Source organism: Biomphalaria glabrata, chromosome 14 (assembly GCF_947242115.1).
Source record: "Biomphalaria glabrata chromosome 14, xgBioGlab47.1, whole genome shotgun sequence".
In the NCBI taxonomy this organism is placed as follows: domain Eukaryota; kingdom Metazoa; phylum Mollusca; class Gastropoda; family Planorbidae; genus Biomphalaria; species Biomphalaria glabrata.
Window position 1 is genome coordinate 4,222,857 of NC_074724.1, and position 12,364 is coordinate 4,235,220.

The following is a 12,364-nucleotide window of genomic DNA, read 5'->3' on the forward strand; positions in this document are numbered from 1 at the left end:
TTCAGACCTTGCAATCTATAGGGCAGTAAATGTAAAGCTCATCTGTTTCTGTGGCCCACGGTTAACGAAGATGCCATGTAAAAATGACCAACCGCCTTTACTTTTCACAAACAAATGTGAGCTAACCCCATTTGATTTGGGAGCCACCCCAAAAATTTCTAAAATACCAGTCTTCACCGGATTCAGACCTGAGACACCTCAGTTAGTAAGCCAAGCTCTCCACCCTTTTTATGTAATAAATGTTTTATATGTGGGAAGCGTGGTCGAGAGGCCAAGTGAGCTTGAACTTTGCTTGGCTACCTAGAAAGGGGCTCGAGGTTCGACACCCGACTCGGGCAGAGTTGTGTTTACTGAGCGCCTAAAGGCAGCACGGAAAACCAACTCATAGATTACCCCCCCCCACACTGGTCCACAAATGAGATTGGACCGAAAGCGCTCTGAGCATGCTATAAGCATGAAAGTAACGCTATATAAAAGCTATAATAATAATAATATGTAAATTATGTAATAATGTGCCTTGCTGACATATTATAGGTACACAGGGGAAAGCTGTGATGTTTTACGAGAACATTGCTGCAGACACAAATGAATGCACTAAAACACATCAACCAGGTTCAAACAGGATTGTACTGAGGGGTCAAGCGCACTTACCCACACAATCGAACTGGACAAGCTACATCATCTTTGACCAGAAATCGGATACTTCTAATGACTTCAAACTGGTTAGAATTATTATGTCTGCAATACGTACTATAGAACGCATGTTGAATGATGTTCTTGGCCCTGCAAGAGGGGACAGCTAACGGGAGAGTGGGGTTGGAGGATAAGTAAACCAGACCCAAGGGATGCGTAGTGTCAAGTTAAGCGTGACGAAAAGGCCGTCGTAATAGGTGCTTACTTCGAGCTGTTTAGAGAGCGTTACGACGACGTCTATTTGTAGAGGACGATGAGATAGAAGTACGAAGGGAACAACGATTTCTCTAAGGGAATAAGTTAAAATGATCAATAGGGCAGATGATGTTCAGATCAGCTGTTAATAAGCAGGATGGCATGCGGCCAACGACCAACCCGCCTTTACTTTCCCTAAATAAAGTCAAGCACCCAATAGAGTTGGGTAAAATAAGGGGCGCCCTAAAAAATCCCGAATTTCAAAATTCCAGTCTTCACTGAGATTCGAACCCAGGACCCGATGTTCGATAGCCAATCGCTTAACCACGCAGTCAAGTCGCCCTTCTAAGGGTGTAATCCATTTAGAAAAAAAAAATGTGTACCATTGGTGTAAACTAGAGATGGGAATCGAACGCAACTTTTAAAGTTTGGGTTCGGTTCGGTCAGATTAAGTTCGAGTTCGGTTCGGTTCGATGAGGAATATTGTTCGGATTCGGTTCTGTTTGATCTAAAATTCGGGTTCCGTTCGCTTCAATGTTATAAAATCACATAACAGCAAAAACGTATGTACATGCAGCCTAAAAATGCTGAATTGAATTTATTAGTTAAAACAGTGATGTCAAACCATTCACTAAATCAAAGCTATTTTAATTTCCGACACTCGTGTCGCGGGCCACATAACAGAAAAGATACAAAAAAAAATAATTTTTAATTCAATAACGCACTTTTATTAGAAACCCGTGGATATAGGACTTAGTTTTTCCGAAATGAACCTCTGGAAATCCCGCTGCATTACAGCTCTTTCTTGGGAAATAAATTAGATTTTCTTGTAGTTTGTTGTTGAGTTTACTTAGATATGATGTAATGTCACTTTAAAAAGCCGAATCCCTCATTCGTGAGAGGTCGTTAAGTTGAAGCACTGCTTTCACTTCTAAGTCATAAAAATTTCAGTTTCATGTTTCATATTAAAATAAAAAAGGTTTTAGAACATTTGCCCAGCGCACTTCGCAGTTAACGTCTATTATATTCGGACTCTATTACTGTAAAAAAAAAGAAGTTATGTGGCTCAACGCTTGAAATGTTCTACAATTGACAGTGCTAAACACATCATCACATGTTAGCATTCTTATTTTAATGACACATTTCTTCTATCACTAATAATAACTAGCTTTTAACGCATTCGCTGCCAAAATTTATTTTACTACTTAAAATATGAGCAACTCTGTAGCAAGCTCTTAGCGTCAACTCGTTTTCTTGTCCCTTCTTGGTAAATATTCTCATCCATCCTCTAATCTCTAGGCGTTTCTTAGAAGTCTTTAGAAACAGCCACAAACAGTTCCATACAAATCAAACATATTGGCTTATCTTTATGCTCCATACAAAGGCAAAGATGTGTTGTTCACTTTTCCTGGCAGTCTCTACATCCAGAGTGTACTTTTTGTTTCTTCTAGTCTCCCATTTCATTAGCCCACACTATTAAATGGTACGGCACCTTTGTGTTGATACAAAAAAAAAAAGACAACCCTAAATGATGCAGGAAAGATGCACACACAAGATTTAAGGAACACGACAAGCTCAAAACTCCAGGAGAATATTTTTAAGAATTAAATATAACTGTCAAATCATATCGTTGAAAACGAAGGTGTTTTTTTTCTTACAAGAATATTGCAAAATCTTAATTCAGTTCGGTTTAGGAAAGGACAGTTCGTTCGGTTCGGTTAATACCGATCAGTTTTTAAGTTCGGGTTTGGTTCGGTTCGGTCGTGAGGTTCGACTTCGGTTCGTTCGGTTCGTGTTCGGTTCGCTTCCCGTATCTAGTGGAAACGTCTCAAGCATTTAACAAAAATATTCTTTATCTGCTAATTGCCCCCCCCCCCTCCCCACCTGGCTAATGTTTTGTAGAAAGTAAAACTAACATAAAAAGGTACAATTTGGATTTTTAAAATTAAGAATAAGAAAGGTTTATCTAAAGAATTCTAGACATTTACATTTAAAAGATTGTGTCGCTAACAAAATGATTATCGGTAGTTTCACACTAATTAAACCATCTGTTGGAATTGAGTCGATATTTAAAATTTTCATGAAATCAAGTAGCACTAAGACATTCAAAGCAAATATAGCTTTACATGAGAATAACAAAAAAAGAGAGTTTTACAGTCCTTAGACGTTAGCGTTTCACCATTAGGTAACCGCTTTATAAATATGCTAGATTTTTTTAAAAGTTATATAACATTACGATTTTGTTAATAGATTTTATTATACATCTTTAAATTTTAAATTTTGTAATTTGTAAAAATGCATTATAGAAAATACCGTGAGATAATTAGTTTCTATTTATTGTTTGGTTTCCTTACTAGTATATAGCACAAAGCTTTTTTTTTTGTTGTTGTTTAGCTGTGTCTAATAGATACCAGATTACAATGTGAAAGCAATACTGTCTCTGACATTTGCTACTGTCAACCAACTCAAACCGAAGACACGTACCAATTTGTTGTTAATATCAGCACAGTCACAACTGAAATGAGTGGGCTTGTCAGGGCTTATCTAATGATGAAAAACTCGACCTCGGTCTTTACCCAGACTTCATTGTCTTCTTGGCAAGGTAATTATAATAACTATTAACATAACATTAACATTAATAAGTTTAGTATAACATTACATCCATTCTGTAGCCTTGAATGAAGTCTATGTAATACAAAATTAACTAATTACGTCTTACGACTAATATATTAATTACATTTTTTTTTTATAATTCATGTGTGGTCATAGACAATGAATAGTTGCGCAGGGTTTCAAATTGATTCGGGAATATATAAGCGCTTTAAATACAGTATGATCAAGCCCATTCCAAACATACCTTCTCTGATTTTCTTCGAATGTATTTACCCGTCTTACCACTCCATAATGAAATTAAATTAAATTCTTAATTTCACTTTATTTGGCAGGCGCTCTTCTCAAAAGGAGAAATTGTTTTGAATACACGCCAGGAGAAAGAATTTCTAGTGCTCAGAATGTAGAAAAAAGCAAAAAAAAAATCCTTTAAAAAAAAAAAGAAAAAAAAAAGCTTATCATAATGGGAAAAACTCCGCCCTTAAAACTATAGATATCAATAATGTACAAGCTATTTCCCGTATTCAAAATGAAACAAAATAATTAATTACCAATAATTAATTGACTAATTGGTATTTTTTCTAGTTGTTGCGTGTTTTTTTTTTGTGAGGTAAATAAATAAATACAATAAATACTTGTTTCAAATATCAACCTGGTCCTTGAATGGGTGAGGGAGAAATAGCGTTAACGTAACACCTATTTAAGGGGACTGAACCCGACAAATTTAGCCATATCTGTAAATATTGAAGGAATGGTCTTCCTTGTTACTATCAAAGTAATTAATTATTAATTTTATGTTACTTTTTTTATTGATTCATTTCTTGCCTATACCAATTAATAATTGTGCGAAGTTCTAACTTGACTTCAAGACTTCGTATCTTTGATAAGGAGGGCGGAAAATTTCTCTATTGATTTTCTAGTGAGGGAGGGGGTCACTAGTAAACGTTTGGTCAACACTAATGTAGGTTAGATTAGAGAAAGAGTGCTACATTTTTTTTAAAGAGATAAACACAGACTGTAACTTTTAAGTACACCGTGGATTCATGCAATGTCAATGTATGTGTGTCTGCCAAAGACAAACGAACAATTTTTTCTTTGAATTCTTCCAACAGAAAGTAATTCTCCTGTGAAAACAAGCTTGACCATCAATGACGAGCCAGTAGGGGACAATTGCACGGCAACAATACACAGTAAAAAACTCAAAATCGAAGCAAATTGTACAGGCATGAGGGGCCCTTGCTGGCTGGAGCTGACCACTGGTCACAACTCTACGCCCGCAGTTGGCAACAGACATATTTTCTTTGAACACAGTGTGGAATCTGACTCTAACGTCACTGTGGTACTGAGTCGGTCACGCTGCAACAAAGAGAATTTCCAAGAAATGTATAGATGCCAAATAAGTGAGTCAGGGGACTTTTAACATACTTTGTTTGAAATTGAAGAGATAATATTTAGTTAACATAAGGGAAGCAACTCAAACCAAGGAAAAAAGATGATGTTTATTTGTAGTGGATATTGTATACATAACTGACTAATGTTATGGGCTAATCTAATCTGACTTCGACTATGTATCACTTATTACTTAACATTAGCCACAGAACATTACAAGTTGAATATAGTTGATAACAACATTCAGTTCTATAAAATGAGACTTTATTAACCACTGGGAAATCCGTCCAGTCTTCCTAAAACGTCGCTATATCTAATTACTATTCAACTACTACTCAAAACAGTCTACTTCTAACATAACGCCATGTTGGTCTCTTGTTCGCCTAAGTCTACTACGTCATTAGTCTGTCTTTCTAAGTCACTACTTTTGCCGTCGCTAAAACAACACACAATCTATTTGTCTAACAAAACAAACCTACTCTCTAAACTGGAACATTACACTAGCACCAACATAAAAAAAAAAAGTTCTAGTACTCAACTGTCCATCATATCATTCCACGTACAAGAGCTCCCGCCGTATAGTATCAAATACACACTCACACTTACACTACCCAGTGTTGCTACAGGTCCACGGCGACAGCCGACAGCAGTCAGACGAAGGACACCTCATTTCCCCTTGTTCCAGGACGCCAAAATCTTTAATTCAATAAAGCAGTCTTAGTCTTAGTCTTAGTCTTAGTCTTTTATCTTTTTGAATGAAAGTAGGCTTTTTCTCATATTGAAACAGCACATTGTTGTTCTTGTTTAATATTTTATATTATATAATACAGTTCGCCATATCACAAGCAGTGCGCAAGACAGAGTTAAAACAATGTAAATTAATGCGCGTTTAAAAAAGAAGAAGATAACTATGCCCTATGCCATTTATGTGTCAATCTAGTCATGTATGTTACCTATCGACTTAAACTCTGTAAAGTCGTTTGGTTTTCCTGGCTGATTCAGACAACCCATTCCATTCTCTAATGGTACTGGAAAGGGAGTACTTGTATGAACTTGTTGTAACGTAGAACTTTACTTTATACTTTGTTACTTTAGTTACTTTAATTCAAATGTAATATTTTAACAACAAAGACAAATTTCGTTATCTGTAAACTATGGTAGATATTGCTTGACATGTCAAGAGAAAATCTCCTAAACAAAAATATCCCTCGCACATTTTAGATTACAATAAATATAGGAACTGAAAGTCTCTCAAATTTGGAATACTCTTTTCTTATATTTTTTTTTTAAATAACTTTTTCAAGTTAAAATCTGATCAAATTATACAATGAAAGTTGTTTCGTCGTGCGGCATGCACTTTCAACTGTCGTAATAATGGTCCGAGTTCGAACCCTGCCCTTTTGTCGTCCAGCAGGGGGTTTGGACATGGACAAAATAAATAAACACAATTACCGTTAAACCAAAACGAAAAAAAACGCTTTTTATTTTGGTTTAACAATCATGGAAATGTATAAATGTTCATAATCTAAACTTTAATATTTCACAAAAGACATATGAGTATTGTGCGGTGTGCCATGTGTTCAGTATAAAACAATCATATCCTATATTCTTATTTTAATGAATCTTTATGTTGTATTAAAAATATACATATTTTGACATTTTTAAAAAAATTGTTATGTTTGACTACAGCTATTATGACATCCATGGAGGTTTCCGAAGCATCAACTAACACTGCAATAATTGGTGCAATAGTTGGTGCAGTTCTGGTGCCACTTGGGGTTATCATCATCATCATGTAAGAATCGTTTTTTTTTTTTTTTACTTTCTTATTAGCTTATATGGGGTCGAGAATACATGGGGTCGAGGGTCGAGAATACATGGGGTCGAGAATACATGCGCTCGAGAATACATGGGCTAGAGAAATACATTGGCTCGAGAAATACATGGGCTCGAAAGTGGCAACTAGAGGGATATTTCGAAATGGCACTTGCGATTTTCCTAGTAATTTAACAGATTATGTAAATGGACATACATATACATTCTGTGCACCGTTTGTTCAAAGCTTATATCAACTCACTCTGTCTGTGTGGTAAAAAGTGTGTACACGTTATTTCCCCCACACCCAATCTAGGATCAAGCTGAAATTTCGTTAATTTCATTCTTTTACCTGACAAGACAAGAATCAAGAAAAAAAAGTTACTAATTAGCTATTGGTAATTAATTATTTATTTGGTATCTCGAAAAGGGGAAGGAAATTATACTGGACTGTTGTCGCGGTATATGCTGAATTAGTCCCCTTTATAAGTCATCGCTAAAGTTTGTAGATAACTATCAAACCTTCTATTTACATAAGCACTTCGCTAGCTCAGTGGTAGAGTGTCAGCTTGGGGAGGTTTCCCTTCTTTCCCCCTCCTTTTTCCCAACTGGTTCAGGTAAGTGATAGGATCATAGCGTATTGAGAAAGTTAATTGTACTTAATTTTCGTGTCTTAAGATGTTAGTAGTAGTACTATCATGTCAATGGGAACTGCGTTTTTGTGGCATCGAGTTTAGTGGCAAGTTTTAAATGTTTTTAGCCTTGATAACTCGGTCTAGTCTTTCAGGGACAATACAGTTTTTTTCATTAAATATATAATCGCTTAGTTGTACTAGTTGCTTGGAGCTAGAATGCAACGACCAACTATCAAAAAGTGTGCGGGGTGGGGTTCTTGTAATCAACATAAGGCCATCTCTCCATTGCTTTTTTTTTTTCAAAATGATTGAAAATATCCCTGAAACCGTATAGTTGCATTTTTATCGTACGATTATCTTCGTGTTGAGCGAAACGCCTTGAAGTAGAACTGTTTAGGTCGACAGCAGACGACAGCAGAACGATGGTTAAGCGCTCTTGGTTAATTCGACCGTTTAAATGATCGGGAAATGTGTATATATTCAAATATAAAATGTATGAAAAGCTTTTAAATAATAGTTTGACTTGATAAGCATTCCAATCTGAACCTTTAGCTCCTTACTACATTGCAAACCGAATCGATATTTACCTTAGAAAAAATAAGAACCAAATAGATTCCTTCAACCCTCCCGTCAGGTTGACAAAAGCTGATTTTGATTAATAGGACTAACAGGAGTTTCATTTGTTTTTCACTACGTCTGTATACAACTTTCTCCACCAAAAGATAAGGACCCGTTGAGGGAGGGAGGTCGATTGTATCTACCTTCCCCCCTAACGGTCCAACTTGGTACCGGCAATAGTCTTTTATTTTATATTTACAAACGTTTGAATGTGAGATTAGAGTGATTTACACACTTAGGGAAAGGGAGGAGATTGGTTAATGCAATGGCCCGCAAACCCTAAAAAGTACCAGATAAAAGAAGGCGTTAAAAATGGTTATAATGTAAATAATTATATTATTGCCCTGCGTGTGGCAAAATATGTAGGTCACAGCTGGGTCTGCGTATCCACGGAAAATATTTCATTTCTTATAAATCTTAGGACTCGAAGACATGCCTTTTTATTATAATTAAGAATAATTTAAGATGAATACTCACATTGTATGATTTCTCTATAGAAATGAATCCCTCCTGGCTTATGCATAAATAGCAATGATCTGTATATATATATATATATATATATATATATATATATATATATATATATATATATATATATATATTCTGGTCCCGGAGACTGAGCGACGTTCTATTCTAGTTCAGCTTTAATTGGATATTTTCTTTCTATATTTCAATGGTGGTTCAAATTTGCGTATCGGAGTAAGAATATTTAATTTTGTCAACATAAAATTGAATCTTTGTTAACGTTTGTGTTTAAATAATTAATAAGACAATTTTAAGATAAAATACCTTTGTAATTTAATCTTGTTATTTTATATTATTTGACAGCTCAGTTGTTGTTTATAAGAAGAAACTTGCACAGGTATGACATTTTTTTAAAACTCTCTTTTAGATAATTGACTTTTCCACCCTTGAAATGAACCATGAATTAAAATAAATGGCTATTCATTAAAGTACTAAGGATAGTATTGACCATATTACTTTTTGAGGATGCATTCATTAAGTTCACCTCTCAGACCTTGGGGTCTACAGGGCAGATGATGTAAAGGTCGTCTATTTCTGTGGTCTACGGTTAACGAGGGTGTCATGTTGCAAGCACAACGTCAACTCCCTTTTCCCCAACTAATGTCAAGTACCCCTTAGAGCTAAGAGGCGCCCAAAGATCCCGAAATGAAAAATCCCAAGTCTTCACCAGGATTTGAACCCGGGACCTCCGATTCAGAAGCGAAGCGCTAAACCGCTCAGCCATCATTACGGATAGTATTCACCATATTACTTTTTGAGGATGCATTCATTATCTTTTCAAAATGACTTAACTATAGCCAAGTTTTATATTTAAAAATTAAGTTTAATTTACAAAAATACATTTTCCTATTCAGAGAGAGAAACAAGATCACGGAAATGACACTGACACACAGGAAAAAGAGGTACGTTGTCACTTAATGCCAAAATCAGACATAGTCATTTTTTTATTAAATACAATCTTTTTGTTCCCAGTTTGCTTCAGAGACCATAAAATCATATAATCATTTCTTAGTGTTCTTCTATCTTATAATCATATAGCCATATACCAAAGTCATATAAACATTATATTATATTGAATAGTTATAATTATTATTTATTTAGTCATTTTAATAAAAAGTCATAGTTATTATTATTTTTTTTAAGTTGGGAGTGTTTGTTTTTTATTAGCTCCTAATTAGAACTCGGGATTAACATAGCGACACCACAGGACTAGGCAGACATCCATTCATCTTATTATCATATTGTCATTTAAATACAAAGACAAATGTTAATGACATGTTACTAAGTACAATTGTGAATTTTGAGTTGGCTATAAAAATTTGCTTTTAGAATGATGTCGTGACCACGCCACTAATCTATTCTGATGGGGATACTCAAGGCAATAGTCCGACAGAGACAGCTACATATTCTGAAATTCCGGTAAAACTCATAACACTATATTCTATTTGAGCGAAAATAAAAAGTTTATAATCACAGTTCTAGTTACAAATAATGTATATACTCTTCTCAAATTTTTGATTCTTCACAAATCTATCTTTAATCACAAGTAGTAGCAAGGTCTTTGGTACCAGCTAAAATAGTGCTTATTAAAATCTTATCTTATCTTATACAGACGTTAATTAAAAAAAGAGGATGATTACGTCCTACACGTCATGCTTCTAGTCATGCATATTAACCAAAGACTTAAATTCTGCCAAGTCACTGGTTTTCCTGGCTAGCTCAGGCAACCCATTCCATGCTCTAATAGCACTAGGGAAGAAGGAGCACTTGTACAAATTTGTCCTAGCATATGGAACGAGGAATGTGCCTTTGTGTCTTTCTGAGTATTTTATTCAATTTCGTTTTGTTACTGAAGATAATAAATACTTTAACTCCTTTTAGGAATATGTCAATATTAAATCTCATCAAACTTTCTGTAACGTTGCTGTACAGTGCCCATTAGTTTCAGTTAAGTTAATATTGAAACACTATAGACAAAAGTATCTATATGTCTTAATGTGTCCAATTATTTAACTTATACTTTTATATTTTATTAATGTATGTATATTTATGTTATATATTATAAATATGTTTTTGAAAAAAAAAACGTGAAACGGGCCCAAATCTCAGAAAGGACCTTGGAGCAATAAGTGCTTAGTAAGTTTGTTCTGGTCATAGTCCCATAGCCTGTTTGTGAGTTTTTATTTAACGTCATAATCGTATAGGACCTCAGTTAGTTTGTATTGAGGTCATAGTCTTATAGTATACAAAACTTGAGCTTCTCGGGCTAACCACTCTGCTAGTGAGGTTATTACGATTGTATAGTTATATATTGTGTGTTTCAATTTAGAGCGGCGATCCATAAAGGGGACTATTTCAGTGTATACCACCACTTCAGTCAACTACGATTTCTTTCCCTTGTTCGAGATACCAAAACAAAAATAATTAATTACGAATAGTTAATTAACTAATTGTTTAATTTTTTATAATTGATTCTTGTGTTGTCAGTCAAAGAAATAATTGAGCTAAATTTCAGCTTGATCCGAGATTGGGTGTCGGAGAAATAACATGTCATATTTTGTTTACAGTCTGACCATAGGAGTTCGTTCACAACTTCTGCTGGTGAACGGGTACAAGTCCACTGTACTATTGAAATTGAAAATCAGAAAGACGCAGACTCTTCTACACAACCTGTGTATCTGGTAAATGCTATTAGAAATATAAATTAATCTTTTAAATGAAATAAAATATTGCGTCTACTAATCTATTGACTTGTTAACATTCGCTGTCAGGCTGATTCTAGAACTTGGACTAGTTCTGGAAATGAAGGAACACAAGACTATTCTAGACCTGGAACTGAAGAGCAGACGCCAGTAAAAACATTTGATCAAATTACACACCTTGTAAGTCTTTGTAACTCTAGTATACAAAAATGTTTAATATTACTAATACAAAGCTATTACTTATTTCGTATTGTTAACAGAAGACCAAGAAAATTATAAAAAAATAATGATTTTATTACATTTACAAACATGCATTCATTCTTAATTTTAACGTTTTCCAGCAGTTGTTTTTAATTTTACACCTACAGCACACATTCATAAATGTATGATCACTGACCTATATATAGTATGCATAGGTATTGTAGTTGATATTTAATACATATATATTTTTTTTTTAAATTCTGTACTGATTTTTTTTTTACAACTTAGACTTTTGTAAAGGAAATATTTCTCAACACAAGACTACATAGTAGTAAAACGTTACGAAAATTAGCAAATACACAAATGGCATGTTTTACTTACATAGCAAACACTAGTCTGGTTAACATAGTGTTACGAAACTCACTATCCAGGCTCTCTGCAAACTGCACCATACACCGCCAACTTAAAGAACTTGACAACTCAGGGCTCCAAAGTAACGTAACACTTTAATAGTTGAATAAATAACAACCAATACTGTACAATTGGCAACACGTACACTGTACAAATATCTCTCCGATAACACCGTTCCACAGTATCAACTCTTGCACTGGCCTCTCCGTCTCGTTCCGGGCTTGCACTGGGTTCAACAGTTCAGGATTGACTTCACACACTAGGCTCGTTGTGTCGGACTCGATCGCAGACCAAGATCAAGACGCCAGCCGTCTCAGCTGTACTTGACAGTACTCCGCACTGAACCGTCGTAATGCTCCGTACAGAACCACACCGCTGAACTGTGATGTAGCCGACCGGACTGTAGTGAACCGGGCTCTGAACCCCTGCCGTGAACCGTCTTGACTGCGACACCTCCGCTCTTATATAGGGTCCCTACTGGCCTTCTCGAACCGGACAGAACGCCACTCGACATTTCTAGGTGGTCAGATGACTACAACTCTCGTGACGCTCCTGAACTCTGTTCACGAC

The 12,364-nt window shown here is 35.3% G+C and overlaps 2 protein-coding genes across 9 annotated transcripts in view; one reads left to right on the top strand and one right to left on the bottom strand.

The window, feature by feature from the left end:
* LOC106063845 (uncharacterized) overlaps positions 1-12,364 on the bottom strand; it is a 102,049-nt gene that overhangs the window by 48,785 nt on the left and 40,900 nt on the right. The gene's annotated exons all lie outside the window — the stretch shown is intronic.
* Positions 1-12,364, top strand: part of LOC106069966 (uncharacterized) — a 36,084-nt gene that overhangs the window by 11,496 nt on the left and 12,224 nt on the right. For all 7 annotated transcript variants that reach the window (XM_056009521.1, XM_056009522.1, XM_056009523.1 and 4 more), the window contains 9 exons: positions 535-722; positions 3,283-3,490; positions 4,611-4,898; positions 6,577-6,682; positions 8,784-8,817; positions 9,335-9,382; positions 9,810-9,899; positions 11,048-11,161; positions 11,252-11,362. In XM_056009521.1, coding sequence (XP_055865496.1) covers positions 535-722; positions 3,283-3,490; positions 4,611-4,898; positions 6,577-6,682; positions 8,784-8,817; positions 9,335-9,382; positions 9,810-9,899; positions 11,048-11,161; positions 11,252-11,362 — 1,187 coding nt within the window. The remainder of the gene's footprint in view (positions 1-534; positions 723-3,282; positions 3,491-4,610; positions 4,899-6,576; positions 6,683-8,783; positions 8,818-9,334; positions 9,383-9,809; positions 9,900-11,047; positions 11,162-11,251; positions 11,363-12,364) is intronic.